The 27023-nt window shown below is 28.3% G+C and overlaps 1 protein-coding gene, 1 long non-coding RNA gene and 1 pseudogene across 7 annotated transcripts; all 3 read left to right on the forward strand.

The window, feature by feature from the left end:
* Positions 1-4258: 4258 nt before the first annotated feature.
* Positions 4259-5616, forward strand: LOC149892471 (uncharacterized). 2 transcript variants are annotated; one of them, XR_016449584.1, is made up of 4 exons: positions 4259-4495; positions 4574-4691; positions 4897-4962; positions 5079-5616. It is a non-coding gene; the product is annotated as an uncharacterized LOC149892471 (long non-coding RNA). The 2 variants fall into 2 exon arrangements; XR_016449585.1 differs by lacking the exon at positions 4574-4691 and having other exon boundaries at positions 4362-4495.
* A 268-nt stretch (positions 5617-5884) lies between these two features.
* LOC145189352 (kinetochore protein NDC80 homolog) lies at positions 5885-26251 on the forward strand. 4 transcript variants are annotated; one of them, XR_016449583.1, is made up of 20 exons: positions 5885-6089; positions 8099-8154; positions 8260-8294; positions 8637-8723; positions 9199-9384; positions 9460-9528; positions 10009-10102; positions 10453-10479; positions 10660-10727; positions 10942-10991; positions 11668-11713; positions 11889-11983; positions 19723-19742; positions 19850-19993; positions 20161-20316; positions 20479-20568; positions 22304-22387; positions 22466-22596; positions 25854-25956; positions 26035-26251. XR_016449583.1 is itself a non-coding variant. In XM_090077709.1 (19 exons), the coding sequence occupies exons 1-19, from the start codon at positions 5926-5928 to the stop codon at positions 26140-26142; spliced, it is 1767 nt and encodes a 588-aa protein (XP_089933835.1). In that variant the 5' UTR covers positions 5885-5925; the 3' UTR covers positions 26143-26251. The 4 variants fall into 4 exon arrangements, 3 of the variants coding, with proteins under 3 accessions (XP_089933835.1, XP_089933836.1, XP_089933837.1); XM_090077709.1 differs by lacking the exon at positions 11668-11713; XM_090077710.1 differs by lacking the exons at positions 5885-6089; positions 8099-8154; positions 8260-8294; ... (3 more) ...; positions 10009-10102; positions 11668-11713 and having other exon boundaries at positions 10460-10479; positions 10930-10991.
* On the forward strand, positions 13160-17868 carry LOC145188706 (uncharacterized; annotated as a pseudogene). Its single transcript, XR_016449582.1, has 3 exons — positions 13160-15203; positions 15284-15771; positions 15879-17868. The product of XR_016449582.1 is annotated as an uncharacterized LOC145188706 (transcript).
* Positions 26252-27023: the final 772 nt, after the last annotated feature.

Genomic DNA, 27023 nt, shown 5'->3' on the forward strand with positions numbered 1-27023 from the left:
ATCAGAAATTCGTGTTGACCAAAACTGGAATAAACTTGCATCTCTTATTACAACTTAAGCTGTCTACGAGAATCCTGCTCACCGTGAATGAAAAATAAAAGACTTTGAAAAAGTACATAGGAGTGACGAATCGAAGTTCAAATATTTCGTTTAAAAAGAAAAGTTTAAGTTCACTAATGGTGCCTGCAGTGAAGCATATTAGGGACTTCGTCATGCTCTAGGATTGTTTCAATAACCCTAGGTTTAGAGATCTTGTTAAGTAATGATGGTTTAATGGAAAAAGAAGAATAAAACATAGTTCTTGAACAAAATGTCGATCTGGGTTGCGATTAAATGGTGCTGGGTTTGTTTCCAACCAGAAAATGATCCCAAACTTGAATAAAAAATATAATATCCACTCGTACCCTTTTGGCTCAAAGCTGTTAGCTACACCATTATGAGGGTGCTACATGTTGAGAATTAACATTGATTATGAATAAAAACAAAATTAACAATTTATGCATTAATAATGAGTAAGTTTTGTTGTTGATATTAATTTACAGTTGTTGTTGTTTTGGATTGATAAGCTAACAACCACAATTGAATTAAAAACAAAATAATTATAAAAAAGATACTTAGACCTATTGTTGTCCGTATGAATGAGCTGAAAAATAATCTGATTGAAATTGCAGGAATACAAAAAAGAAATCAGGTTACTTTCAAAGATGATCACTTAATTTGGTAAATACTAAATACAAGTAAATATAGTTTACATAATATACCATTGTTACCATTGTTACCATTGTTAAGTATTGATAACAAAACCTTAAACAAATATTAAACTTCGCTAAAAGAAAATTTTTAAAGATTTTCTTTTATATCTGTTTGGTTTCTGATATCAGTTACGCATCTGCATCCTCATTTGAGTCGGCAAAATGAAATACTTTTAAAAGTGAATCCAAGGCCCAATCCTATAAAACTAAAAAATCCTTAATTTACGCAAAAAAAACAGGATTTTTCATACGCAAAAAAAATCTCCGTAAACTACAACCTTATGAACAAAATTACAAAGAATTTTTAAGTAAATTAAGCAAAATTTCTTACACAAAAAATCTGCTGCAAATTCTAAATTTTGCGTAATTACGTAAAATTTTAACCAAAGAATGATTATGCAAAAAATAATTATGCAAAGAATGATTATTCAAAGGTTCGTGATTTTTTCTTCAAACCACAGATGTCTATTTTTTAAATTTCAGTAAACGCTAAGTGTTTCAATAATATTTTTGACATTTTTCTAAAAGTAAGCATTGCGTGAGAAGGATTGTTTAACTTTATGTAAAAATATTAAAAATCCATCATTGATGAAAATCCATCAATGATTTTTACTTCAAGTTGATTCAACTAGAAGTAGAAACTTTTATTAAGATGGTAAGTTTACATGATGATGATGATGATGATGATGATGATGATGATGATGATGATGATGATGATGATGATGATGATGATGATGATGATGATGATGATGATGATGATGATGATGATGATGATGAAACTTTTATTAAGATGGTAAGTTTACATGATGATGATGATGATGATGATGATGATGATGATGATGATGATGATGATGATGATGATGATGATGATGATGATGATGATGATGATGATGATGATGATGATGATAATGATGATCAAACTCACGATTGATTGCAGCATAAGATATGAAAGACGTAACAATAGGCGTCCATCACTTTACAAAAGGGGTTGAAAGCTGTAGAATTTACAAAAATGAATGAAAAACATTTAACCCCTTGTTTTGTAGAGTGACGGACCCCTATTCAAACACTGTGATTATGTGATTTTTATGTGTAAACTTATATAAAAGGAGCAAATAAGCTAAAGAAAAATATTATGGTATTTCCAACAATAGTGGAGAAGAGGTTAGCCAGTTGTTAAATAACTTGTTATTTAATGAATGGTTAACCTCTAAAGTAAATGTTTGTCATCATCATAAATGAAGATTGAATTTTAGTCAATAAAAATTGAACATTATCACAGATTACACAAATTTTTCCACCTCTAAATTTAAGAAATGCAGACCTTTCTTTTGGCACACAAGGTAACACAAGGAATATAATATATATATAATATAAATATAAAACCTTTACTTTCGTGCGTTAATCTCTGAAACGATCAAATGAAATTTGTTTACGAAACACTGATAAGAAAAATACTTTTCTCCAAGGTATATTCCTTTTTTACCTTGTGCGCCAAAAAAAGCTAAAATTTCACTATTTACGTAATGACTACCAATTTCACGGAAAATTTGAAAAATCCGTAAGTACGCATTTTTTATAAGATTTCAGTTTTGAAAATTGCATAATTTGCGTAATTACGCATTTCTTTTTTTGCCTTTTGCGTAACAAGCTTTGTAGGATTGGCCCAAGCATGGACGTATAAGAGATGGACGTCTATCTCATTGGTTTACATCAAAGAGGCCGCAGAAATCAGCGAGCCATGTGAGTTTCCGACAAACTCTAAATTTTCACCCGTCAATAAAAAAATCTATTAAAATGGCTACCCACAGTTTTAAAACAGAAACTTTGATCACATGGTATAAGTTTAAACTTTTATAGCATTTGTTTAAAAAACTATTCAGGATAAAGTAACTACTTCACGCAGGTAAATCATGTAGCAGATAAATATAGCAGGTAAATCGTGTTATGTTAACATTATTTACTTAGGTTTGCCATAAATTGGCTTTGCTCAGTTCTTTAAAACTGTGACAAATTATTTACTTTTTTTATTGCATTTACATTCATTTTATGATGAAGTTATTTTCCCTCAACTGTATATATTTCTGTTGTTAAACATGAAAACGGAAAATTCTGTAATATTTATAAACTAGAAGTCTACAGCACCACAGTAGATGGAGTAGTGCTTTAGGTAGGTACAAAACTAGTTGATATTTTGTATCATTTTGTTATATCTCTAGTTATACATGTGCTAAAGTAGTTAAGTAAATGATCTCAATTTTTATATTACCATCGCTGATGATAATATAGAAATTGAGATTATAAATTTTATATAGCTAGACATTCTTAATATTTTTTAAAATATTAAGAATGTCTAGCTATATAAAATAAAGCTTAAAACTTGGTTCTATGGCTGTTACCATTAACAACTTAAAGGAAGTTAGTGTGACTGGTTAGACGAGACCAAAAATTTTCGACGAATTTGACAGACTTTAATATAATTTAACTTTTATTTGTTTAAAACAAAAGATGTGTAACAATACGCAACGGGCATGGTTCGCAAAAAAAAAAATTTCGTTGCACGTCCATCTCTTATACGTCCATAGCCCAAGTGCCCAAAAATTAAAACTTGAGGATTTTAACAAGACAGCTTCCTTGTAACTTTTAAAAAATGAATCAAGTTCTTACCAATCAAATAAACGAATCTTCAACAACCGTAATAAACTCCTTCTTAAAAAGTAAAAATTTCATTTTACTATAACTATTAATTTAATATTTATTTGGTATTTATTTGGTATTTATTTAGTATTCATTTAGTATTTATTTAGTATTTATTTAGTATTTATTCCAAAAGAAAATCTCCTTTTATAATTGAATCTCGTTTACAGATTTGATTACAATTTTTTTTTATTTGCGAAGCCAAATTAAAATTGGATAGATCTGATCTAAAAAAGCAAGTTGTTATCATATTGCAGACTGCATAAGTTAACAATATAAATTTACACCTTTTTTTTGTGTTGTTGCGGTGAGATTTTTTAACTAACTACACTTTTGTTAAAAAAAAAACTAAAAAAATTAATAAAAAATTTTAAAAATACGAAAATTAAATGCCTTTTTAATCAGTCACTCCAAGTTGGCCCTCCTAGTAGTTTATATGTAATATTTGTGCTAATGCATGTCGATTTTACCGCAGTTATAACCTTTACTTTACCAATAACCTTTTTACTGAGTTAAAAAAAAATCGACAAACAGACAGCCTTTTTTAAAATAATATTTCTCAGAATTGCAAAGAAATATCATTACAAGGATAGCTGTATTAGTTTTTCTCATAGAATTCTTTACAATATCTATTTGAATTATTTTGAATTGAAAGAAGAAGGAATTTCTCCTTTAAGCATAATCGTTTAACGATGTTTTTTTAAAAAATACATGTTAAAAAAAACCTTTTTCTCTTTCTGGAACCTTTTAAAAATCGAGACAAATTTTTAAAAATTATGAATCCGTTACGGAATTTCAAAAATCGCGATGCCCGCCTAAAAGTGCTGTATGGACCCCGAATAATAAAGCGATCTGTTTCAATAATTGCTAAACTTTTTAACTTAGCTAGTTAACAGTGATGTTAGATTTTGTTTATTTTAAAGCTAAGCTTATCTAAGAAGATCAACTACGGCTTTAGCGTATTTCCATCGTTTTTCTTTTTTCGTTTTCTGTACCCAGCTATGCAAACTTTAGAGCTAAGTTTAACTTTAACATAGCAATCAATAGTGAGTATTGTTATTACTTTTTTTTTTTAATACACTATATATAATTTTTGGTAACTATTTTTTTTTTTTTTTTTTTAGCTAAAGAGTAAAGAATTTTATTAAAACTCCTTTAAGCTGATAAAAGATCTCTGAATTAATTTCAAGAGAATCTATGAAATTTTGGATGATGATCCATCTAAAATCATGTTTTAAAGAGGTTGATGATCCATTTGTAATCAGCTTGTTTAGATTTATTTTAATTTTAAAAATGGTTCAATACCTTCCTTAAATGAAAAACTTAGTAAAGGCAAATTTGTTTGGTTAAATACTTTTTTATGTTGTACTTTTATCTGGTAAGCTAAAAAACCACCTCAGTAAATTATTTTTGTGTTTCAAACATTTATTTTACATCTTATTAATAGCCAAGGCGATAACAGTTATAAGATGTTAACTCATGGAATTGGATTTACAGGGGTGATGGTGGCAGGGTAAGTGTGCACTCAGTTTTAAAAATTCTTGATAAATATTTTTGAGTTGATATTGGTAAGTTTTTTCGGTGTTTTAGTTTATAGATCTGTTAGTTGCTTTTATTGTCTTGTTTTAGGTGATGAGTAATTTATCATTCGTTTTGAGTTTCCAAGGAATTTTAAAGACTTAAACATCAAATGAAAAACAGACAAAATGTTGAAGTGTCCGTAAACTGACTAGTTATTTACTTAGGCCTTCAATGATAGCCTTACGTGTATTTGATTACTGTTAAAAGAGTTAATATAAGTGTTTAAGTCTCATTTAGTTTGTTTCAGGTTACTTTTTTTTTGGCTTTGGTTTTCAAAGGTTTTTTGTATTTGTTTTGATACACTTTGTTATCGATTTAAATTTGATTATATTTTAATAGTGAGCTTTGCTTTCAAGTTATTTATGAATGTTTTTATTTCACACAAGTTATATATACAGTTTGAATGTGAGTTACTTATGAGGTCCATTTTGAATCTTGATACTTTTGCAACTTTTTTCTTTGATACTTTTTTTTTATCTTTTAATTGGTTTACTTACAATTCAGTTTTTTTATTGGGTTTTTTTTAAAAAATTTTTTGTAATTTTTTTAATGCTAACTATGAAATAAATGTTTGCTCAAACACTAAGATGGACATTATTTTCATTTAGTTCTGGATAGAGGAGAGAAATATTTTTAATGAGGGTGGAGGGGGTTATTGATTTAGGAGATCACCATGATGACCATGATAAAAGCAGATATACAATTTGTTATGGGTTATTCATGTGTATCATTCTCTGAGATAACTTGATTAGCTGATAAAGTTTTTTCAAATAAATTGCTTTTCAATGGATACATGTTATACTAGTATATAATATATTTATCAAATTTTATATCTAATTTAAATACATACTCATTAAATGACTGCTTTCTAATAGTAGTATTACCTTCAGAAAAAATGGCATCTAATAGGAGAAATTTACAAACACCACAAAGTACAAGAAAATCAATTTTAGGGTTTGGAAGTGCTGCTGCTAAACTTCGAAACCAACAAGAATCTGAAAAGAAACATTTGACTTTTAGTAATAATACTTCCCAATGTGGTGCAGTAGGTAATAGGAGGTGTGTTACTCATTTAGTTTTCTTTCTAAATCGATCCATATATATGTCTGTATGTGGGTGTATATTTACACCCACATACAGACATATACGGATATATATATGTAATATACACACACACACACACACATATATATCTATATATCTATCTATCTATCTATCTATATATATATATATATATATATATATATATATATATATATATATATATATATATATATATATATATATATATATATATATATATATATTTATATATTTATATATATATAATGTATTTCCTGGATTTATCAATTACAAAGATGATAATAATGTTCATTGTTACGTCTTTTGTAGGTTTTATTCCATTTCCCTTGTTTAATTTCAAAATTATAGCAGCTTTTTATAAGTAGCATGTTTTGCTGTAATTAAACCTTACTTCTAAAATAGAAGTATATATTGGTTTTAAATTGTTCTAACAGTAGAAAAAATAACTGTCATTTGAGCAACACATCTGTTTGCAATGCAGCATTCTAGACAAAATTTAAGTCATGATGAATGTGTTCCAATTGTTACTTTGTCCAATGAAGGATTAACAAGTTGCTTAGTAAACTTGGTAGAAGATTTGATGTGTCTCATACAATAGTCGGTAGGGCTCTACAAAGGTTTTTAGAGACAAATGATCATGCTAGACAACTTGGCCAAGGCAGACCACAAACTACCAATGCTGTGGAGGACCAATTTTTAATGCTTTGAACACTGAGAGAATGGTTCACTACTGCACAAAGTCTCCAAATACAACTTACTGAGGTTCATGGAACTGCTGTTAGTCAAGATACCTTAAGAAGAAGTCTTTGTGCCTTAATTTTATGACCTCAAGCAGCTACTGGTCCCAGATTATCTGTACACCACCGAAGAAACAAACTGGTTTTTACAAGGAGGCATATGAACTGGGAAGTACATGATTGGGGACAGGTCTTGTTTACAGATGAGTCAAGGTTTTGCCTTGTAAGTTCTGATTGCCATCCAAGAGTTTAAGAAGACCAAATGAAAGATATTTTGTTTGTAACATTCAAGAAACCACTTTATATGGAGGCGGCTCATTGATGGTATAAGCCGATTATCTTTAACAGCTTGTACAGAGCTTTTTATTGTTGATGGTGGATGTCTGACTTCTCAGCAATACATAGCAGACATTTTAGAACCTTTTGTGGAACCTACATTGGAGATGGATTCCTTCTTATGCAGGATAATGCTAGACCGCATACGGCACATTATTACTGAATACTTTAATAATATTAATATTCAATTTTTGGAGTGGCCAGCTTGCAGTCCAGATATGAACCCAACAGAGCATCTTTGGGACATAATGGGATGCTGAGTTAGAAGCCAACATCCACCACCTAACAGCCTAGACAATCTGCGACAAATTCTTATCTGCATGTGGGAAGATATCCCTCAAGAAACAATTAGATCTCTAATTGAAAGTATGCCATGCGCTATCTGGCTGTAATAACCTTAAGAGGTGGTAATACAAGCTATTGATACATTGCACAAATTGAGTTTGCCAAACATCACTTTGATTGGATATTAAAAGATTTCATGAAGATTCTCTAGAGTGACATACCAAAGTATAATCTGTCATATCTAGTGTGGGGAAAGCTAGCTTTTTTTTGTTCCATAGTGACAAAAATAGTCCTGTTTATGTGTTTTTAAAGCTTGTTTTGTTTTTTATGCATTTCTGACTGCAAATAAAAAAAGAATTTTACTTTAATACACTTATGAAGTTGTAAACTTGGGATAGTATATTTCTAAATATCATCTTAATATGCTTATAAGTTTTTTTAACTATATATTTATATATTTATAAATTATTTTCATTTTTTCTGTAAATAATTTAATGTCTAAAGTAAAATCACTCAACACAATTATTTAAAATTCACTTGTTATATCAAATGCTCATAAAAACAATTATTTTTTTAAAATATAAATATGCTTGATATTATATTTAAAATGTAGTTACTATATTGCAGGTGGTCAACACAAGGAACACACTCTGGAAAAGATCCTCGACCTCTGAGTAATAGAAGTATGCAACATTTATGCTTTTAGTTATTTAAATAAATATTTAAATCCTTTTTTAAATTAAATTTTGTTTGTGAAGCTGTTTCAGAAATAAAATAATTATTTACAGGCTATCAAAAGCAAATGATTGATGAGATCCTTGAGGTATGTTTCAACTACTATGTAACTATTATCCCAACATTTTGTTAAAAAAAAGTTAACTATCCTCTCCTACATTTTTGATATATGTGTATTTGATAACATTAATTTTAGAGCAACAAAAATGTTTGATGTTTAATTTAAGAAATTTTTTTTTTTTTAAAAACTTTGCCATTTTTTGAGCCATCATACTTTTTTTGAAACAGTATATAAAATAAAGTAACTATTTTGTTAGTTCTGAATTTTCAATTAGCATTTTTCTTGGTCTTTTTTCTAACCACTTCAAATAAATTCGGATTTTAAAAATCAGATGTAATATTTTAATAGCAATTGTAATTTATGTTGCAGCTGTTAAACAACACTGGTTATCCTCATCCCATTTCAACTAAAAATTTATCTGCACCTACTACAAAGGAATTTTCAAAGGTTTTTGAGGTATGATATTTAAAAAGCATATTTTTAATTTTTTGAAGTAAATAGTTTAAAAAAATAATATTAAATTATTAATGCATCATAACTATTCTTTTTTGTTGGATTTTGTTGGATTCCATAAATTTTTTGAATAATTTAGTTTTCTTTATACATTTGTTTTTCTCTCAATATTATTAGAAAGTATAGTTTTGATATAAAACAGAGCATGTCAAGTTCTCCATTTTAAATGACAAAAAAAACCTAATTTAATATTAAATTTATGGTACAATTAAGTTTACACTATATCATTTTATCTTCATGTTATGAAAAATTAAAGATTTAATTTTGTTATCATCTTCATCTTTTTAAGGACTTTTTTTACTAGTCAAAAGAACCAAAATGAAAAAATAGTTGTATCTTTAACAAAAAGTTCAGGTTTTTTAAAATTTATTTATCTTGCTATCCATCTTATTGTGGTTCATTATTTTTTTTTTTTCAGCACTTGTATTCTCTTATTAACTCAAACTTTGTTATGGATAAGAAGTTGGAGGAGGAAGTGCCTCGAATTTTGAAGTCTCTTGGCTATCCATTTACAATTTCTAAAAGTTCATTGTTTTCTATTGGGAGTTTGCATTCTTGGCCTCCATTGCTGGGTGCATTGCATTGGATGGGTGAACTTATCAAGGTAAAATGCTGGATACATAATTTTAACAGGTTGTGTTTATTTTTTATTTAAACTTTTTGCCAATACTTGTTTTAGACTATTGATAGGGTAAATGTAGAAGAAATTTTGTATCCAGGATTTGATGATAATGCTGACCAAGAAAAGGTGAACAAATTTATTTTTTATGTAATACTAGTGCTTTAAAATTAAAGTTTTTTTATTGTTATTTTGTTAACATATTTTGTTTTCTAAGATTGTTTTTGTTTGCTTTTACGGATTCTAATGTGTAATATTTATTGTTGTATAATAAGTATATAACTATACAATAATATAACACAATATATAATATTTACAAAATATAAAGTAAAAGTTTTGAAAAAATAATTAAGTTAAAATAAAAAAATTTAGCGGTTGTAACAAATATTTTCAAAAATGCTTGTTTTGAATTTCCTTCTGTTTTTGTTTCATATTTATTTCTTTTATTTTAAGTATCATTTTCTTATTTACTTACATTATAGCTATTCTTCATTATAGATATATTTCATAATAACTATGCTTTACTGTAATTTTGTTTCATTATAACTATGTTTTCATATGAAAGATGATGGGTTCTATTTAAAATGACTGTTTGTTACTTAACTGTAGATTTTCTTGCAATATGCTGCTGATACATACAGAGAATTTTTAGTGGGAAAGGAAGATTTTTCAAAAGAAGAACAAGCCCTTTTAACTGCATCATGTGAGTTATTCCTGCAATTAGTTCTATTGTCTCAAATTTGATGTTTAAAAATTCAAATCTGCAATTAAATAATTTATTATTTGAAGCTATTATTGTGTTGATTATAATTGCCGTTTGTTTTAAGTTGTTGAAATTGTTCTAGATTGTTTAAATTATAAAAGTAATTTATTAATTATAAAATTATTCTAAATATGTAATGACACTTTAAATATTGCCTCAGCTAGGTGGGGTCTTTTACTCACTTTTAAAAGAGTATACTTTAGTTATAACATACACTTTTTAGTGTTATTTTCCCTTTTGCTTATAATTTTTATTATAATTTATCTTCTTTTTTTTCATTTTGCTTTTAGTGAAGATGGCTGGATGTTCAACAGAAGGTTTGATTAAATTTAAATGTTTTTATGTAACATGCTTTGTGTGACTATTAATGTTTGGTACCATTTTATACATTACTCTATAAAAAAAAGTTACTTTTTGCATCAGGCATGCCTTGTAGAAAAGATGCACCATTATAAGCCATTTTCCTTTTTTTTTTTTCATTTTTATAATATATTTAGATTATGAGTCCTTAAGTGATGAGGTGGCAGAGTTAAAAAAAGAGTTAGCAAAACTTGAATCAGAACCAGTACGTAAAAAAAATTAAACCTTAATGCTATGGCAAAAATTTGGTGTCATTGTAATTCTGCAATATTTAAAATACAAGTTTTTTATTATAATTATCTTTCAGTTAGCAATTGTTTGGTGGAAAAAAACAATTTTCATAACTTTTTTATACCAATTCTTTTAATAATTTTCAAAGTAAAAGTATTGGTTTTAAGTTATTATAGCTCTATTCATAGGATGTTCTTCAAGAAGCTATCCGTGAAAAAATGATAATTGAAGAGGAAATGTAAGTATATTTTACCTCAATTTTAGGGCTTAAAAAACATGCTGTCAGCTACGATGTATTCTTAAATACACTCCCAACCTCCTATATACCAATTATTTATTATTGTGTTACTATGAGAATCTTTTTACTTTTCTATTGAATTATAAAGTCTAGGTGGTTTATAAATAAGGACTGCAATATTTACAAAGGTTAAAATAATAACAGTTATATTTAATAAGCATTACAAACTAACTGGAGTAAATATTTCATTTAATTTTATTTTAAAAAATTCTTTAAGTCTTGTTTATGATTTTAAAATTGAGAAAAAAATTTTTGAAATTTTATGATGGCTTTCCTAAATCTAGCATATGCCATCTTCTGAATAAAGTTAACTTGTATATTTCTTGTATATTTTTTTCAATCATTCTTTTTTATACATGTTTTCTTCATTTCATAATTATTTTAACAGCAAGTTATTTTAGCATTAATTCTCAATCATGTAAAGCTAAAGTGAAGTTAGTCTAAATATTTAATTCCTCTTTCTCTATGGTGTACAATAAGACTTTAACTATCTGTTGACATGTTGTATCATATTTAAGTCATTTGTGATTAAAACCTAAAAAAAGGACATTGAAAGTTAAGACTCCTTTTACTTAGAGTAAAAATGACAGTGAAAATTAGGATTTCTTTTACTTAGAATCACAAAGACAGTGAAAATTAGGATTTGCTCTAACTAACTTTAGGTATTGATTGATTCTTTGGTTTCTCATTCATTTGAAATTAATGTAGAACAGATAATTTTTTGTAAGTTATTCTAATTTCAACGACAGAACTTGATTTATGACAGATTTTTTTTATTTTTTAATTTCCTTATTTCAACAAGAAGCATATTTTATAAATGGTGTCTTATCAATTTAGACAAGAAGATGAGATGGCAATTGAAAAACTTGATCAAGAATTAGTAGTACTCAAACATCAATCAGAACAGTTAGAAGATCAAATGCAGGCTGAATGTATGTTTTTGATTTTTGTTAATAGAAAAATTTATCACAAGAAAAGTGAAAATATGGTGAATATTAGTTTTTAAATTGATTTCTACTTTGCGAAATTAAGTCTTTGGTTTTGTTCAAAGTAATTAAATTTGTTAAACATTAAGTTTTGAAATATTGCTGCCAGTTAGTTTGTACCAACTCCACAAAATCTATTATGGAGAAATCAAATGTTATTGTTTTTAAAAAGTGAAATAAATCTTTTAAGGTTGGTTTTTTTTTACTTAAATAAGATTTAAAATGGAGTTTGGTTATTGAAGAACATAATTTCATAATTCTTAAGTGCAAAAAACAAAAAATGCTTTTTTAGATTTGTATTATGTTGTTGTGTTATGTTGTCAATATTTGCAATATCAATATTTGCAATATCTATTAAGATTTCTATTAAGATTTCTATTAAGATTTCTATTAAGATTTCTATTAAGATTTCTATTAAGATTTCTATTAAGATTTCTATTAAGATTTCTATTAAGATTTCTATTAAGATTTCTTTACAAAATTTTTGTTCTTGGATAGTACTTTGATCAAATAAATTACAATAAATATATTACAATAAATATATTACAATAAATATATTACAATAAATATATTACAATAAATATATTACAATAAATATATTACAATAAATATATTACAATAAATATATTACAATAAATATATTACAATAAATATATTACAATAAATGGAGTACACACCATTAATCTGCCATGTATGTAGATTCTAAATCAGTATTTAGTTAAAACCTAAAAGATCCTTCCCACATAAGCAAGATTTTAATTTACTATTAAAAAAATTCCCTATGATTTTACTGATGCAGTCAGTGTTAACCTTTTTTTCTATCTGACCATCATGAAAATATATTGAACTAATTCAGAATTGTAGCTAGATTATAACATTACATTGTAACAATTATTTTTATTGCAATGTAATGTACATTATTACATTATATATATGTAATTATATACATTATTACATAATAATTACATCTATTTAAATGATTGAAACTCCAACATCAGCCCATAATTTAGAATTTTAGAAGATTTTTAAAATAAAACATACAGGAACTTTATTCTTAATTTCTTATTTTGTAAAAGCTTAAAAGTGAAAAAAGTTGCAAAAAAAAAAAAAAAAAATGCTATTTAAATTTTTGCAAATGCTTTGAGCTGAAGTCTAATACGGTCAAATAGGAATGCATAATCATAGCTTTGAATAACATTGTTTTAAATAATATTGAGTTTATATGTAGACCAAAAACTCTCTTGAAATCTCTGTGAACAGATTCTCCAGACTGTTCAGCTACATCTAAGACCTCTAGTTGGTGATAATTTTAGGGGTGATTAAAAAGAACATAGATTTTCAGAGTGACTGAGAGCCACAGGTCCAACTATGAGGTGTCACTAACAAGATAATGTTTAGGTTCAGCTATCATCTTTCCTGTGGAAAAGCAGATATCGACTTAATATTTGTTGATTGCTTTGAAATTGCTTTGACAAATTTTTTGTATCAAGAGATGAACTTTGAGATATCAGTTAATAAACTGATCTTTAGCAACAAGATCAAGTCTTTTAGGCCAATTCATTTCTGTATCATATCCAACTACTTAAATCAACCCATTACAAAATGAATGGTTAATAAATCCTTCCATTAAATTAAACTCTGAAAACTTACATTTTGCAAGAATTAAGACTTCATGACCCTCTTTAACTACAGAATTACTGACCATATTGTTAGCAAACTTAGCCTTCTTTTTATTACCCTTTTGTTTATTTACAAAACTGTCACTTGATAACATTCCAAATGTGATGCTCTCTGCATCTTTAGAATTTATGTCTCTGTTCAACTCCATATCTCTAATATGTACAGTTATACTATTGTGTAAAAATCACTTAAAAAAATGTTCATAACTGAAATAATATCTTGATAGGCTAATTAAGTTCTGTCAGGAGTCCTGTTTAGGTTTACTCTACATATATAACAAAGTCCTACCAGAAAAATTTCATTATCAGTGCACAAATCATCCTTAATATATCTCATGATAAATTTTCATTATCAGTGCACAAATCATCATTAATATATCTCATTATAAATTTAATTGAAAGTCAAAGACCTCAAATTTCCTTTTATCTTTCTCCTACAAGGGGCACATATTTTAACTCTATTTTGATTATGACTTGATGATGTCTCTGGATGAGTATCTGCAAGTAACTCATTTAAAGCTTTTAAACTTAACATGTTACTCTAATAAACTGAAAAAAAGACAAAAATAGTATAATTATGAAAAAACTTAGAAGTAGAATTATCTGATTGTGCATAACACAGAGTACTAAATTATCTTGATCTCAATAAAACAACCATATCAGGTCTAAATATTTTCATGACCTCTGTGTGTACGCCATCAATTACATGTATACATAGTAACTACATGTATACATAGACAATTTTGGGTTACACTTTATATACATATAATCATTAGGGGTAGTCATTTTGAGGGAATTTTTGAAAACGAAGTACATACCCAGCTAAAGTTAGAGCAAATATGCTAAAACTTAGTCAAAATTTTTTTTAGGTCAATTGGGTGACTTTTAAGTCCCCCTCAAGACTAAAGTTGTTAAGAAATTGTACTTCAAAAAAGGAAAAATAGGGTATGTTCAGAGTGTTTGAGGGGGATCTAAGTGAAAAAATTATTTCCATTTTTTTTTTTTTTTTTGTTATTTGTTATCTATATTTTCATTTTAAAAGGGTACGTCATCATGTATTTTACATATTTTTGGTTAAAACGATATTTACGAAAGGAAAAAATGAAAATTTTACATTACGCAAGAGGTTATGAAAATCGGCAACGATAAAAAAATTCTTATAAAATAATGCCGAAGAAAATGTGCTGAAGATGCTGCACTCTATTTTTAAGTCACTAAGAGTTTTTATAAACAAGCTGTACCTGAAATTGCGTTACATTATTTTATTTTTGTAAATAACTTTCGTATTTACTTGATTGTTATTAATTGAATTACAATATAAAGTAAAATTGTATTGAAGTTTTTAACTAATTACAAACCATAAAATCTATTTAGATTGAATACAAAAATGGAAAAAAAAATTGTAAAAGATATTGGCAAGAGGAAGTTTCTCAGATCAAGCAAAAGCAAACTTTTTATCATAAATGAGGCTAAACCAGCTATTACATGTACATATCTAATTTAAAAAAATTGTTTTGAATTTTAAACTTTATGTTAAAAATTAAAATATTGATTTTTTTTTCTTAAGGTCTTCAACTCCCTACTGGAATGGATATTCTTCAACACATTGCCTACAGAAGATCACTACTTCCTCATAATGTTAAGAAGTCAACAATTTTATCATGCCCTCCTAACAAGATTCAGGGTTACAAGAGATGTGAAGTAGATGATTGTGAATGCATTTTAGGCTTAGTTAAAAGACCATGGCTTAAAGCGGGATTTCAAGTAATGTCAGATAAAAATATTATCAAGAACCTAATGAAGATGGACAAGAAGTATTCAGATTTGAGTAGAAATAAATACAGAGGAACAGCTAGAGACAAGGTTAATCAAGGGGAGTTCATTTCATTTTTGAAAAAGCTGTTTTGGATTGGTTCTACAGATTTAAAGAACCAAATTAGGAAGGATAAAAAACGCTCAGATAAAGATAAGCACGATGATTTAACTTTTTTGGAAGACCAGGAAGGACTGAGACGTTTTAGTTTGGGATCAGAAGATAGAAAATTTAGCAAAAAGGTTTTATGTTGTTTTTAGTGGGTTAATTTGACCTTTTTTATTAAAATTTGCTAATTTAACATACATTATTTGTTAATACACATACACTATGTTAAAACAAATTTTAGGTTTCTGAAGGTGTGAGGAAGAGGACAAGGCTAGAAGATGAATCTCCTAAGATTGATGCTACCTCAGAATTAGACTTGAGTTTCACTGACACTAGCGCTGATTCTGATTCAGAATTTGAACCCGAAGTTTGGAATCATAGAAGAGCAGATGATCATAACATTACTGCCAAAGTCCCTAAGAATATTTTTGATGGAAATGTATCTATCATAGCTACTGCAAATGATATCTCCCCCAATGTCTTACAAAAAGTAACTGGAGCAATTCTTCAAGATTGTGGAGTTGATATCGCAAAATGCAAAGCCAGTGCTTCAACAGCATTAAGGAAGATGAAAAAAACTGCCAAGGATACTGCAGAAATTGCTAAATTAGATATAAAGAAGGCCGTGGAAAAAAGCCGTTTTCCCTGTATAATTCATTTTGACGGAAAGACCTTGTTTGAAATGAATCATGGAAAAAGACTGAAGAATGAAAGATTAGCTGTACTCGTTAACATTGAGGGGGTGTCACATCTTCTTGGAGTACCTGCCTTGCCGTCTTCTTCAGGTGAAGATATGTATATAGGAATCATGAAAATACTAGAAGAATATGACCTCATTTCAAAAGTATGCGGAGTATGCTTCGATACAACTTCAAGTAATACTGGGTCTAAGAAAGGATCACTTATTAGGATTGCAAGAGAGGTAGACAAATACCTTCTTCTACTAGCATGTAGGCATCATATCGTTGAGCTTAGAATGGTTCATTTCTGTGAAGCAGTGATAAAAGAGAATAGCGTAGGGCCTGAAAATCCTTTATTCGTAAAGTTCAAACATATGTTTGAGAACCCTAAATTCAAATACGACAAAAATAACCTGACCTCTTTTGATTGGAAAACCGTGGAAGGAACAGTTTTGAAGGAAGCTGCAACAAAAACTTTAGATTACTGTGAGACTTATATTACTAAGAAACGCAATATGAGGAATGACCGAAGAGAGTTGGCTGAACTAACCATGCAGTATTTATCCCCTTCTGCACATTTCAAATTAAAGAAAACTGGAGCTGTTCATCATGCTAGGTTTTCAGGCAAGAGTTTATACTACCTTAAGCTTCAGCTTTTGTGCAAGCAATTGACATTTGTGCAAGAAAATGATAATCTACGCGAAGATTTGAAACTCATCTGCGAGTTCATTGTATGTTTTTACACAAGGTGGTACCTTCAAGCACATAAAGCGATTCAATCTCCTGCGTCTGATCTTGATGCAATCTTTCAGATGAATGAGTATAAGAAAGTTTGCTCCAATCTGGAGGCAGTAGACGCTGTGTTAGCATCTCTTTATAAGCATACATGGTATCTTGATTCAACGATTATTCCCTTGGCTCTTTTGGATAAAAATATTTCTATGGATAAAAAAACAGCCATTGCAGATGCTTTGCTTTCCTTCCAAATGCCGGATCCAGATTTTTTTAAACATAGAAGCAAAGATCGAATAGACGAGATTAATATCATAAACAATATGAAGGTACCAACCCTCTCTCTTTTGGTTAATGAGTTTTCATATTTAATTTTTTCAATGATAGGGTTGGATAATCAGAGAGTTAGAGACTGGTTGTCACTTCCACCCCAATATTGGCACACCCAGTCCTTGTTTAAGAATTTTGAAAACTTTGCCAAAATGTTAATTGTTGTCAATGATCAATCTGAACGAGCAATCGGAATGATGCAGCAGTTTGTGCAAATATACGAAAATGAAGATGACAAGCAGAACAGACTTTTAACTGTCGACAAAGTGAGGTCAACTTTCAAGGTTTTTGGTGTGGGAAAAAGTAATATTACAAAAAAAAAACTATCAGAAAGCCTGATGTCACTCTCTAAACTGAAGAAAAGGAAATTGTAGACTTAGGAAATTGTTGTTCATTTTAAAATACTTATTTCAATTAATACATAATTTTTGTTTTGATAGTATTTGTAAAGATTTTTATTTAATGGTAAATTACTTGTTTAGTTCAAAATAGTTTGTTTTTTTGGTTGATTTAAGCGGGAATTTTTCCGGCTGTCGATCTGAATGAATTTTAAGTATGAAAATACATAATTTGCTGGTTTCATAACCTCTTGCGTAACGTAAAATTTTCATTTTTTCCTTTCGTAAAAATCGTTTTAACCAAAAATATGTAAAATACATGATGACGTACCCTTTTAAAATGAAAATATAGATAACAAATAACAAAAAAAAAAAAAAAAAAAAACGGAAATATTTTTTTCACTTAGATCCCCCTCAAACACTCTGAACATACCCTATTTTTCCTTTTTTGAAGTACAATTTCTTTACAACTTTAGTCTTGAGGGGGACTTAAAAGTCACCCAATTGACCTAAAAAAAATTTTGACTAAGTTTTAGCATATTTGCTCCAACTTTAGCTGGGTATGTACTTCGTTTTCAAAAATTCCCTCAAAATGACTACCCCTAATAATCATATATAAACACGAATTATTTAATATTTGTGCAATATTTGCAATGTGACGATTGTTTTATAACACAGTAAAATAAACATTTTACATTAGTTAAATAATCAAGTTAGGTATTACATACTTGTAATGAAGAGTATTATAAACCATATTATTTAAGATAAATCATTTGAATTTCTTATATATGGACTGATTCTAGAAATTCAAACATCCATGTGTGTGTGTGTGTGTGTGTGTGTGTGTGTGTGTGTGTGTGTGTGTGTGTGTGTGTGTGTGTGTGTGTGTGTGTGTGTGTGTGTGTGTGTGTGTGTGTGTATTTAAATAATCTGAAGCAGGTTCAAACTACTTTCATAATGATTAGAGCTATAAAAAAAAATAGCTATTACTGACTGCATCAAAAAAACCATAAAAAATATTTTTTGAAAGTAAATTGAAATTTTATTTTTGTAGGAAGAATCTTTCAGGATTTAACCAAATAATGGTTTAGAACTTACATTTTAGATTAATGTACTCCAATTTTTTGTTATCCCCTTTGAAAGCTTTTTATTTTCAAAGGACCGCTCCAGAGCAATAAAAAGATATTATGTTTTTAGTAAATTATTTTTGAGTTTTCTCTCTTCTTTTGGTGTTGGTTGAATAAAAGAATCCTTTTTTACTGCCAGCCAAAGCCCAGAACACTATGTGGATTTTATTCAAGTTTTGCTTAGTTACATTTTTAAGACAATGCACCCAAAAATGACAAGGTTCCCACACTTTCCTGGAAGGATTAGTTTTGCTATTAACATTGGTGTTCTCTTGGACTTGTTCTAGTACTTTTTCTTTTAATTTGATTTGATGGGTCTTTGTTAGATTTTTTTGTAAAATTAGCTTCTGCAAAAAAAAATTAAGAACCTATGTAAAGTTGCTTACTAAGTGGTTGTTTTTAAGGGATTAATGTGTTTTAATACAATAGATGCAGAATATCCACATGAATCTGAAATTAAGTCAAAAGATAACAATAATTCACAGAATATGTCACATGCTATTGCACTATACATAGTATATACAAATAAAACAAAGCCAATGATAACAATAAAATTGCAGTCACACAATTTAGTCAGTTATAGAAAAAAGTAAATAGTAAATGGAAGTAATTTAAAATGGAAGAATCAAAGTCATTTTGATGCCAAAAAGTCAACAAAAAAAATGTATACATTGTACTAACCATTTTCAGGCAGCAATTTATTGATAATATTTTTGATCTAATTTTTGGTTTGCATTTTGTTTTAATAATCTTTACTGAATTTCAATAGTCTTTTACTGAATTCTGTACTGGATAATTTAAAGTATGAAAATCATTATTAATTGTCCAATTCTATTTTTCTCTGTTTTTTAATAGTTTAAGAATTTTTTTTTTCATAGCGCTGAAGTATCGTCAAAAAGTATGTTTTTTGTTTGTTTGTGACATACTTTACAATCTTAAGAATATTTTATGCTGATCATCAGACATTATTGATATCTTGATTGTAAATCAGCATTAACTTTACAGAAAGGAAACCCAGCTAATCAAGAAGAACTCAGAATTAAAAGCAGTGAGGTTTGCAGTGAGTTACAAAAGTTAAATAGCAAAAAAGATCGCCTTGATGAGCAAAATCAAGAAAGTGAAGTGCGTTACTCAAGAAGCTATGACATGGTGATTTCATTTTTATGATTTTAAAAAATCACAAGTAAAAAGTCATGTATTAAAAAGGTATTTTGCTTTTGATAAATGCTGAAACACGATTAGAGTTACATTGCTTGATGGTTTTTATTTATTTTCACATTTACATTCATTATAATTGATCTTATATACTTATTCAGGCATTAAGTATTCTCAATAAATACAATGATATAGCTGATGAGCTCTCTTTCTACCCACTTGTACAAAATGCATTGCAAGGAAGTTCAATGAACTTGCAGTTTGATCACAAACAAAAAGATTTGTCTGCGTTTAGTGATCTTCGAGATAAAGTAAAGGTAAAGAAGCTGTGTTTTTTTTATTAAAATATGTTTTGTAAATTGAGAAAAATTCTTTTTGTTAACATTAGATGGTATTAAGTTTCTGTAAAGAAATATAATTTAGGTGTTTAATTTCTTTGTAATAATTCTAAATGCTATGCTTTCGTGTATGTATTTTAGGTATTATTGACAAATATAAAGAAGACTATTGCAGAAGAGAAATGTCAGTTAAAAGCTAATAAGTTGACAGAAGTGGAAAAATTTAATGAGGTATTACCATTTATAATAAAATTTTATTTGTAAATTTTATGCTATTAGTGTAGTTAAGTAATATAAATTGTACTATCCTAAATCTACCATAAACTGCAACAGGTTTTTGGTTAAGTTACTTATACTAGTATGTCACTTATATTGCAATGTCATCTTTTTAAAGTAGGCTAATTCTGCATAATTAAGTAGCTTAGTATTGGTAGAGCAATAGATTGTATAGTTGTGTACTTGTAGCAACCAATACTGCATGCATCCAATAAGATTAATACTTGCAATATTGGATAAAAAGAAAGAATAATCTTGTTTTATGTTGCTGTTGGTTGTTTGTTAAACATTTTAATAAATAACATCTATCAAATCATTTCCAAATGCTTTTCACCAACATGCATAGGAAACCCCTCACATGTGAAAAGAACATAGTTGCTTAAAAGCTGATAAAAGATTATCTTACACAATTTGGTGTCAGTTTAGAATTTTTATGATTGCCCAGTGAAAACAGTGAAATCAAAATGTTCTCAAGATTGAGGTTTAAAAAGGATTATTGCAGAATTAGATAACTAAACTGGAAAAAAGAAAGAATAGAAATGTTAAAGTTAGTTTTAATAAAATTTTGTATTGAAGGAAGAGGAATTTTGTTAACTGATAAAAATATGTTAAGAATGTAATCAAAAGCTTTAATAGCAAACACAAAATATTTCTCATGATGAATTACTGAAAGTCTAATTCATGACTGATATAACCCATGATGACTGATTGGGAATTTTCTTGAAATTCTTGTTATTTGATTAACTTTGACTTTTTTATTTTAAAAATTTTTATGTTTTAATCAACTTTAGTGTACTGTTATCTAGAAAAGTAAATTTTCTGGGTTTGTTGTTTTTGATAAATGGGATTCATAGTTTAGAAAAACCCATATTAAATTACCTTATCAATGTCATGTTAAGGTAAGTTGTTGTCCTAATGTTTTTCCTGGTATTGTTTTTATATTGTTGCCTAACATGAAATTGTTCACTTTTTGGCCTTACTTAAATATCATTCATCTCAAGTGCAGTGGGGATGATTTGCCCTGCAACATCCTTTAACATATTGAGATCCTTATACATTTTAAGAGATAACTCATGAGTAATTAGTATGGGCTGTAGATAATTATGAGTAATTTGTATGGGCTGTAGAATATTTATTTATTGCTGGTTAAGAAATATAAAGTACCATCAATAATATATAGGGTTAGGTATCATTGAAAAATAATGCAGAACATGCAGCATCTGCTAATTTTGGATAAGAGAAAATCATTTTATCAAAGTTAACATTACAAAGATATTATAACAAATCAATGAAAGACAATAAATCTACTCAATTGAAGTTAAATTTCGTTTTCTTTGTCAATTTACTTTTTTTCTTTTTAAAAAAATATGTATTGAACAAACTCCTTGTTTTTTTTTTAAAGGTAGAATTATTTTTATATGAATGCTGTTAATTTAAATTTATTTCAAAAGTTTAAAATGTATAAGTTATAAATTCATAAAAACTTATTTACAAAATTTATCTAAAAGAAAAGAGTTGGTTTTTACTAATTATTTATATAGTCAATTTAGAGAAATATTTTAAAAATTTTTGAATAAAAATTTTAGTGTTTAATATTGAAAATCACTCTCATACTGTGAATTTTGATACTTAGAGCATAGCATGGTCAAATAATGGTTTGTTGTTTTTGTATTTATTTTTTTTAATATAGTGCTCTGAGGTACTTAAATTACGACAGTACGAGCTTGCAAGTTTGCAATCAACACTGGAAACTATGAAGAATGAGGATGCAAATGTAAGATATGTTGGATGCAAATGGAATGTGTCTGTATTGCTAACTCTTTATGGTATTTAAAAAAACTGTTTAATAAAGTCTTTAGAAAATGAATGTCTCATGCAATTGGAAAAGGTTCGGGAGGAGGATCATTTACTAGAAACTGAGGAAAAAAAACAAGATCAAATATATGAATCCTTGGTGCAACATCTTGCTCAACTTCGTAAAAGGTTATTCTCATATTCACATTTTCATTATTTTTCAAATTTTGTAGGCATGCCTATGTATTTTGCAGAGCTAGATAAAAATCTAGAGGCCATGTTCTTAAAGGAAAAGTTTAATTGTAAAAGGATTATGTGTATAAAAGGTATGATACAATGTGTAATGAATGTAATTAAATATTTGTTGATAATTACAGACAATATATATTAGGGCACAGCAACAATCATATGTTTTTGGGAAAAAAAAAAAAAAAAAAAATTTAAGCTTAGGAAAAGGTGTATTCTTATGTAAAGTTAAATTTTAAAGTGGGTTTGCTATGGATCACGTTTTGATTAAAAAACGTCTTGATACCCAAATTTTTGCATTAAGGTTTTATTAAAATGGAATGAAATGAAAATAAATAAATATATCAGTCTTTATGTGACTCATTAAGAGTGCCGTGCCAAATCAAATTTAAAAAAGATTTTGACTTTGCTCTCCACCATAAAAAAAAAAACATAATTGAGTGCTTTGTTATTATTTACTTTGCTATTCGTTTTTAATCTTGGATTAATTCATAAATTATGTCAAGCTAAGACTAGACATTCACCCATCACAAGTATTTCTGAGTTTATTGGACCCAGAAAAGACTATTCCTAATGAACTGCCTATGAACAGAGCAGTTATTCAAAAAGGAATTTTATTAAAAGAAGAAAAAAGTGTAACATTTGATTTATGTTCAAATAAATATTCTAACAGAGATCTTGCCAGTGATCAAATTCCAATAGTTCTTGCTCAATGGAGAAAAGCAAATATAAAGTTTCAACAATCAGTTATTATTGGAGAGAAATCTCTTTATTATAGAATAAAAACTCTTTGGGAGAAAGTAGGAAACTTTGTATAGGGAAAAACTAAAGCAAAAGTGAGAGAAGTACATATATTAAAGTTAGATGAACTCATAGATCTTACCATATTTCCTCATACAATCCTTATATGTGAGAATGATCTGTCTGGGTGTTCTTCCCCAAAACATTGTAAACATAAAGCACATAAATTGCACCTGTATTTTTACTAAGAAATTTCCAACTATGGAGCTACAATGGCTATACAGTCAAAGAAGTAAAACAGGTAAAAAGTCTGACATGCAGATGGCACATGCTGACCAGATTGAGACAATCAAATATAGAAAAAAAAACAGAGAAAAGTCAGTGATGAGGAAGCTTACCAGAAAAGAATAAAAAAGCTACAAGATGAGTAAGCATTTGTCAAGGTAATTTAATTTCATAGTAATAAATATTTTTTTTGTTTATATAGTAAAAGTTGCATTCTCACATGAATATATATAACAATAATTGTAGAAGTAATGATAAAAAAAACAAAACAATAATAATAAAAATAATTGTAAACATTTGGTTTTAGGTTACAGGGAAAGAGGATAAAGAAGTAGACAAAGAAAATTGAAAAAATATTTCTCCAGGTTCTCCTCTTAATTAATGATCCAGTTATTATTATCTATGATCCAGTTATTGTTAAATATGCTTTAAAACAAGACAGTGAAATTGAGTTGTTGGTAGAATGGCTTCTACACGAAAATTTAGGTGTCCTTGTAACACATCTAGAATATACATCAACAAAAGACATCACACAGAAGAAACACAACGTCATTATTAAACACAGCTAAGGCTTGCATAAGAAAATTATTTGATTATATATTGTTTTGTTAAGCAGCAAATGCATGAATGAGTTAATAAAAATAAATATGAATTAGTTTTATTTTACAGGTTTGGAATTTAACCTACCACAAGTGCAGCAATAACTACAAGTTTTCTACAAGATTTAATTGAAGCAGGATTTCTTACCCCTGAATCCTCTTACCTTGCTTGTGATCCTTCTAAGTTAACAAGAGCAAGGAAAAACGTCATGAATGATAATTTAAAAGTTTCAATCACAGATAATAATGGCATTTACTTTGATAGAAGAAAAGATTTAACAAGAACAATGATAAATGATTCAAATGGGCAGTTACATCCTATTACTATAAAAGAACAATACATTACCATGACTGATGGTCAATATCTTAGCCCTATGCATGCTTCATTCAAATGAGTTGTTCTTCCGCCACTTAACAGAAAGAACTGATGGACTAACATGTAATACTGGATTTTTAGATCTTGTGGGGAAATTTCTCCCTGATGTCAATAAAATAAAGTATAATCCTCTATTCAAAGCTCTTCCAGAAGGATAGTATTTTGTTAATATTCCAGAAACAATAATGAATAATATCTCAACAGACCAAAAGCAATCCTACAAACTATGTAAAGCGGTTAAGATTGGTGAACTGCGACCTAATCTTAGAGAAATTCAGTGTGGCACTTTAAGTCATGTCAGGTGACTCACTACTGGCATGAGAATAGTCTTTATGTGGACAAGGAAACATTAAATAATAAAAACTTGGAAGTAATAAAAATCTGGAAATTCTAGAGTTACTTGTTTTGTTCTGTTGAGTATTCTCAGTTGAGAATTCTTAGAAATCAACCAGATAGGGTAAAAGAAATTGTGACTCCCTACATCCAGGAGCCTGGTATACAAACCATGAAAGTATTTTATTCTCTTTGTTATCCAGTAATAATGCAGAAGACCGTAACTTTGCAGTTGACCATATTTTAAAACTAAGGGGTATTGATATCCTTGGAAATATTTTAATTAGAGTGAGAAAAACATCTAAACTGAACTTTACAGCAACTACCTTCTAAGAGCTAGTTAAACGGGAAAATGGTGAAGTAGAAGAACCTGTTTTTACTTGTTCACTCGCTAAAGATAAGTTGTTGCTAAAAGTGAACCCTTTAATAACTCCTGTTGAAATTCATACTCAAAGTACTGAATGTGCTGTAAAACAAGTGACAGACGGAGCCATGTCAGTAGTTGGACCAGATGCAAGAGATGGGTATATTAGAGCTAGAGCTCAACACAGAGAATTTTTACCTGTGTTTAAAACAAAAAAAGAAATTTTATTTACTTTTTATGTTATATAAAAATATTAATTTCAACTTAATCTTGTATAGCATTCAATAATGTAAGATACGTGACAAATGAGATTTTGTATTTTTTTGTCAATCATAACTTCGTCCGATCAAGATTTTTTTTAGAAAACCCTGTTTAAAATTTGATTTTACTTAAGAATACATTTTTTCCTAAGCTTTTAAAAGAAAAAAAAATTCTTGCTGTTCTCTAATATATATTGTAGTTATTTTTGTTAAATGTCTGTTTTCCTTTTTTCAAATTTTAGCTCGGAAGAGTCACTTAAGCGCCGGAATCAAACAGAGGACGAACTAGCCGAGTCGTTAATCGATTATCATAAAAGATTCGAAGAAGAAAGAAAAAAAGTAAACGTAAGTTTTTAAGATACCTTTGATCTTTTTTATTGTTCTAAAAATTGCGATGAAGTATTTTTCCCTACTTTAATTTAGAATGAGTTTGCTGAATTAAACCGGACTCTTTTAGAAGAAAAAGAGCAAATGCGAAAACAACTAAATGATTTAAACGCGTTGGCATTAAACGAGCCGGCAGACGAATAAACACTTACACCAATCAGTATGTGTAAGCGTGTGGTTGTTTGAATTTTACTTTGTAGATAGGGTTGTAAATAGTATTTTGTTAGTGCTAAGGAGAACTTATTTCAATGCACTTTTTTATATTAAATTTATTTTACGGTAACGGGATTTTTACACTGTAATAATAAACTTTTTACAGTTTTCCCCCATTATATTTGCATTACTTTTATTGCAATAATGGTAATGGTAACAAATCCCGTTTCCGTGTCACTCAAGTTTATTCTAAATGAACTTATTGCAATGGGTGCTTTTAAGTTATAGCTAAAGTATTGCAATGGGTGTTTTTAAGTTATAGCTAAAGTATTGGAAAGGATGTTTTTAAGTTATAGTTAAAGTATTGCAATGGGTGTTTTTAAGTTATAGCTTTTATCTTCAACATAAATCTGCTTGTAAATTTCTTTTGTTTTCATGGAGAGCTAACAGATGTTTAAAATTGTTTATGCTTGGTGACATCCTCTGATCATGCCTATATGCATCAAAGTGTGCCAACTTGTCTAAAAGCCCTAATCATTGAAGGAAATTGATGCTACAAAAAATCGAAGAATGGGTTGCAGGACAATTCTCTGAAATATCTATACTTGAGTTATTTGATTAAAATCTATTTATAATTAATATTATAATATATGATAAGCTATGGTTTAATATACACTATAGTGTATATAAGTGTAATCGAACTTTTGGGCTGATCGTAAATAAAGTGTCGGTTCAAAGTATGAATTAGATTCTTCCAGTCCAGAGAATCGGAAGACTATTTCTTACCTTGAACCGAGATTTTATACCTCTGTACCAAGATTTCATACCTTGAACCGAGTGAATCGTTTTTGAATAATCATTTTACTTTAAAG

Source organism: Hydra viridissima, unplaced genomic scaffold, assembly GCF_058129835.1.
Source record: "Hydra viridissima isolate aposymbiotic clone 2 unplaced genomic scaffold, HvirCarnegie_v1 scaffold_2, whole genome shotgun sequence".
In the NCBI taxonomy this organism is placed as follows: Eukaryota; Metazoa; Cnidaria; class Hydrozoa; order Anthoathecata; family Hydridae; genus Hydra; species Hydra viridissima.